This window comes from Epinephelus moara, chromosome 18 (assembly GCF_006386435.1).
Source record: "Epinephelus moara isolate mb chromosome 18, YSFRI_EMoa_1.0, whole genome shotgun sequence".
NCBI classification, from domain to species: domain Eukaryota; kingdom Metazoa; phylum Chordata; class Actinopteri; order Perciformes; family Serranidae; genus Epinephelus; species Epinephelus moara.
The window spans coordinates 33,569,183-33,574,862 of record NC_065523.1 but is presented as its reverse complement, the minus strand read 5'-3'; the positions used below and the strand labels follow the sequence as shown (position 1 = coordinate 33,574,862).

The following is a 5,680-nucleotide window of genomic DNA, read 5'->3' as shown; positions in this document are numbered from 1 at the left end:
GATATTGTGTTTGTGTGAGTATAGTATTGCAAAAAAAGTCATAGTATAGTATGTTGAAAAAAGTCATGAAAACATCATAGTATAGTATCTTTTAAAAAGTCATAAAAATATCTTAGTACAGTATTTTGAAAAAAGTCATAGTATAGTATATAGCAAAAGGTCATAAAAATATACTGTATTGAAAAAGGTCATAGTATAGTATGTTGAAAAAAGTGTGTAAAATATAGTATGTCGAAAAAAGTCATGGTACAGCATGTCATATAAAGTCAAAAATGTCACTATAGTATGTTGAATAAAAGTCATAAAAAATATAGTATGTCGAAAAAAAGTTTATAAAGTCATAGTATAGTATATAGAAAAAAAGTATAGCATGTCATAAAAAGTCAAAAATGTCAGTATAGTTTGTCGAAAGAAAGTCAATGTAGCATGCCATAAAAAAGTCATAGTATGTCGGAAAAAAAGAAATGTCATAGTATAGTATGAGGGAAAAAATGTCATAGCATGTTGCAAAAAGTCATAAAAATGTCATAGTATAGTATGTTGGAAAAAAGCCATAGTATAGCATATCATAAAACTCATAAACATGTCATGGTATAGTCAGCTGAAAAAAAGCCATAGTAGAGCATGTCATAAAAGTCATAAACATGTCATAGACTAGTATGTCCAAAAAACGTCATAGTATAGCATGTCATAAAAAGTCATAGAAATGTCACAGTATAGCATGTTGAGAAAAGTCATAGTATACTGTGTCGAAAAAAGTCATAAAAAAAGTCATTATAGCATGTCATAAAAATATCATAGTATAGTATGTTGAAAAAAGTTATAAAACTTTAATGGTATAGTCTGTCTAAAAACGGCATAGTATAGTATGTAGGAAAAAAACAGTATAGCATGTCATANAAATGTCATAGTATAGTATGTTGAAAAAAGTAATAGTATTGTATGTCGAAAAAAGTCATAGTATAGTATGTCGAAAAAAGTAAAAAAAAAGGTCATAGTATAGCATGTTGCAAAAAGTCATAACCAAGTCATAGTATAGCATGTCATAAAAAGTCATAAAAATGTCATAGTATAGTATGTCGAAAAAAGTCATAGTATTGTATGTCGAAAAAAAGTCATAGTATAGTATGTCGAAAAAAGTCATAAAAATGTCATAGTAAAAAAAGTCATGGTATAGTATGTCGGAAAAAAGTCATTAAAATGTCATAGTAAAGTATGTAGAATAAAAGTCATAGTATAGTATGTTGAAAAAAGTCATAAAAATGTCATAGTATAGTATGTCAAAAAAATCATCAAAATGTCATAGCATAGTATGTTAAAAAGTCATAAAAATTTCATAGTATTGTATGTCGAAAAAAAGTCATAGTAGAGTATGTCGAAAAAAGTCATAAAAATGTCATAGTATAGCATGTTGCAAAAGGTCATGGTATAGTATGTCGAAAAAAGTCATTAAAAAGTCATAGTATAGTATGTCGAAAAAAGTCATAAAAATGTCAGCAAAAAAAGTCATGGTATAGTATGTCGGAAAAAAGTCATAAAAATGTCATAGTATAGCATGTTGCAAAAGGTCATGGTATAGTATGTCGAAAAAAGTCATTAAAAAGTCATAGTATAGTATGTCGAAAAAAGTCATAAAAATGTCATAGCAAAAAAAGTCATGGTATAGTATGTCGGAAAAAAGTCATTAAAATGTCATAGTAAAGTATGTAGAAAAAAAGTCATAGTATAGTATATTGAAAAAAATCCAAAAAAATGTCATAGTATAGTATGTTGAAAAAAGTCATAAAAATGTTATAGTATAGTATGTCAAAAAAAATCATCAAAATGTCATAGCATAGTATGTTAAAAAGTCATAAAAATTTCATAGTATAGTATGTCGAAAAAAAGTCATAAAAATGTCATAGTATAGCATGTTGCAAAAAGTCATGGTATAGTATGTTGAAAAAAGTCATTAAAAAAGCCATAGTATAGCATGTCATAAAAAGTCATAAAAATGTCATAGTATAGTATGTTGAAAAAAGTCATAGTATTGTATGTCGAAAAAAAGTCATAGTATACTATGTCGAAAAAAGTCATAGTATTGTATGTCGAAAAAAAGTCATAGTATAGTATGTCGAAAAAAGTCCAAAAAAATTATCATAGTATAGTATGTCGAAAAAAGTAAAACAATGTCATAGTAGAGTATGTTGAAAAAAGTCATAGTATAGTATGTCAAAGAAAGTCATAAAAATGTCATAGTATAGCATGTTGCAAAAAGTCATGGTATAGTATGTCAAATAGTCATAAAAAAAGTCATAGTATAGCATGTCATAAAAAGTCATAAAAATGTCATAGTATAGTATGTAAAAAAAAAAATCAAAATGTCATAGCATAGTATGTTAAAAAGTCATAAAAATTTCATAGTATTGTATGTCGAAAAAAAGTCATAGTATAGTATGTCAAAAAAAGTAAAACAATGTCATAGTAGAGTATGTCAAAAAAAGTCATAAAAATGTCATAGTATAGCATGTTGCAAAAAGTCATGGTATAGTATGTCGAAAAAAGTCATTAAAAAAGTCAGTATAGTATGTCATAAAAAGTCATAAAAATGTCATAGTATAGTATGTAAAAAAAAAATCATCAAAATGTCATAGCATAGTATGTTAAAAAGTCATAAAAATTTCATAGTATTGTATGTCGAAAAAAGTAAAACAATGTCATAGTAGAGTGTGTCGAAAAAAGTCATAAAAATGTCATAGTATAGCATGTTGCAAAAAGTTATGGTATAGTATGTCATAAAAAGTCATAAAAATGTCATAGTATAGTATGTTGAAAAAAGTAATAGTATTGTATGTCGAAAAAAGTCATAGTATAGTATGTCGAAAAAAGTAAAAAAAAAGGTCATAGTATAGCATGTTGCAAAAAGTCATGGTATAGTATGTTGAAAAAAGTCATAAAAATTTCATAGTATTGTATGTCGAAAAAAAGTCATAGTATAGTATGTCGAAAAAAGTAAAAAAAAAAGTCATAGTATAGTATGTCGGACAAAAGTCATTAAAATGTCATAGTGTGTCGAAAAAAGTAAAAAAAAAAGTCATAGTATAGCATGTCATAAAGTCATCAAAATGTCATTGCATAGTACGTTTAAAAAAAGTCATAAAAATTTCATAGAATAGTATGTCGAAAAAAGTCAAAGTATAGCATGTCATAAAAAGTCATAAAAATGTCATAGTATACCATGTTTAAAAAAGTCATAGTATAGTTTTTCGAAAAAAAGTCATAAAAATGTCATACATAGTATGTGAGAAAAAAAGTCATAGTATAGCATGTCATAAAAAGTCATAAAAATGTCATACTATAGTATGTAGGAAAAAAGCCATAGTATAGCATGTCATAAAAAGTCATAAACATGTCATAGAATAGCATCTCGAAAAAAAGTCAGAGTGAAACATATAAAGTCATAAAAATGTCACCCTCAGCTGTCTGTGTTGAATTTGTGACTGTTGTGACCAATAAACAATACTAAGATTTATTGTGGATATCCTGTTCGTGTGAGTTTAGTTTCCAGTTATATAGCTGCACCTACATCCTAACTGTATCACAGGGACAGTACACCCCTAAATCAAATACATTTTTTACTTGTGCTGTTTATCAATCTAGATTGTTTTGGTGTGAGATGCCGATTGTTGAAGATACTGGCTGTAGAGATAAGTGCCATCTAGTTCCGTAATATTGGAGAGAAGGCAGACATCTATATTTCCGCTATCTTCAACACTCGGCAACTCACACCAAAACAATTAGATTGATACAGAACCACAGGTAAGAGGAAAAATTCTTGTAAAAGATACAATTCTTAACTCTCAGGAGTGTATCTACCTCACTGTTGCAGTGAAATGAATGCAAGTATAACAAGTCAATTTGTAACAAGAACATTTATTTCTACACACTGTACAGATTGTGAGATGTTCAGACTGTTAACACAATGATGAAGTGAAGAGACCAGGAACCAAACTGCTGTAGCCACACATATCCTCTTGGGCAAAATTTGAATGCTCTTAAATCAGATCAAACAACGCAAGATGTCCACGCATAACTGGTAATTAACAACATCCCAGGATTTAAAATGTAAAAAAAAGTCCACAAATGGGAGGTTTCCATTAGAAAGTCTAAAATCTGACAAGTGTGATATGGTGTGTGGGAAGCTGAAGATTTCGGGTGGTGTTTCGAATACAATACAAACCATTGCGGGGTGGATTTGAGCTCCGGTTAATTACAGCAGTTCAAGTACAAGTACAAATGGCATTCATTTACATTCCTCCTGGCATTTATCACGTTTGTTTTTTATTGCATTTACACTGTCAGATTTATCACAAGTAGCAGAATAGAAAGACTGGTCTGGTGTCACTGATGCAGTCACATGACCCAAGGAAATGTACATACTGAAGCAGCACCATGTCACAGCACTGCACCTCTGTTGGACCCTGGGTGTGATGTCTATAAATACTCAGTGTGCTTTACAGTACAAACTTTGTAGAAAACTCTAAAGACTTGCACACAAGTCAGCCAGCCACTCAGATTGTGACTCTTTTTTCTGGTGTTCCTGGATATTTTCATGTACCCACAAAGAGTAGAAATAGTAGCTTGTTTATCGTTCCTCCCTTCTGTGTCTGTAAGTAGAGACACACTCAACAGTGGCAGTCAAAGTCTTTATTATCTTCAGTCTGCAGAGCAAAGGATCTTCCTCTCCTCTGCTCACATCAGGATGACTGAGCTACAGCACCATGGTGACCCCAAGGCTGAAGATCACTGTCCACTCAGGAAAGCAAGATGGCCTTTGGTGCATTTATTGGCATAGTGGCCCTTCTCACCACACTGCAGACACAGGGGAGACACAATAAGAAGATATTAATGACTCCTTATTAAAAGCAACAAAAAAAGAGCTAGATGTGGCACAGACAAATGGACGAGGAGCAAATTCTCACATTTGAGATGTGCCAGATAAGGGTTGGAAATTTCCCTCTTGATTTCATATAATCCCCATGTCTAAGATGGTTCATTTTAAGTACCATGATACGTACTTTTAAATGTCATAGTATGGTATGTCGAAAAAAGTCATAGTATAGTATTTCGACAAAAGTCATAAAGATGTCATAGAATAGTATGTCTAAATAAGTCATAATATAGTATTTTGAAAAAAAGTCATAGTATAGTAATTCGAAAAAGAAATAGTATAGTATGTCGAAAAAGTCAAAAAAAAGTCATAGTATGTCAAAAAAGTCATAGTATAGTATGACGAAAAAGTCAAAAAAGTCATAGTATAGCATGTCATAAAAAGTCATAAAATTGTCATAGTATAGTTTGTCGAAAAAAAGTCATAAATAAGTTATAGTATAATATTTCGAAAAAAGGTCATAGTATAGTATGTCAGAAAAGGTCATAGTATAGTATATCAAAAAAAGGTCATAAAAAAAGTTGTAGTATAGGATGTCAAAAAAAGTCATAGTATAGTATGTTGGAAAAAGTCATAAAAAGTCTTAGTATAGTTATGTCAAAAAAAGTTCAAGTATAGTTTGTCAATAAAATGTCTTAGTATAGTATGTAAAAAAAAAAGTCACAAAAGGTCATAGTATAGTATGTCGAAAAAAGTCATTGTATAGTATGTCAAAAAAAAGTCATAGTATAGTATGTCAAAAAAGGTCAT

General features: G+C 29.8%; 1 protein-coding gene across 1 annotated transcript in view; it reads right to left on the bottom strand.

The window, feature by feature from the left end:
* Positions 1-4,312: 4,312 nt before the first annotated feature.
* cpsf4 (cleavage and polyadenylation specific factor 4) overlaps positions 4,313-5,680 on the bottom strand; it is an 8,503-nt gene continuing 7,135 nt past the window's right edge. Inside the window, exon 8 of the mRNA XM_050069756.1 lies at positions 4,313-4,851. Within this exon, the coding sequence (XP_049925713.1) occupies positions 4,783-4,851 (69 nt within the window). The 3' untranslated portion in view covers positions 4,313-4,782. The remainder of the gene's footprint in view (positions 4,852-5,680) is intronic.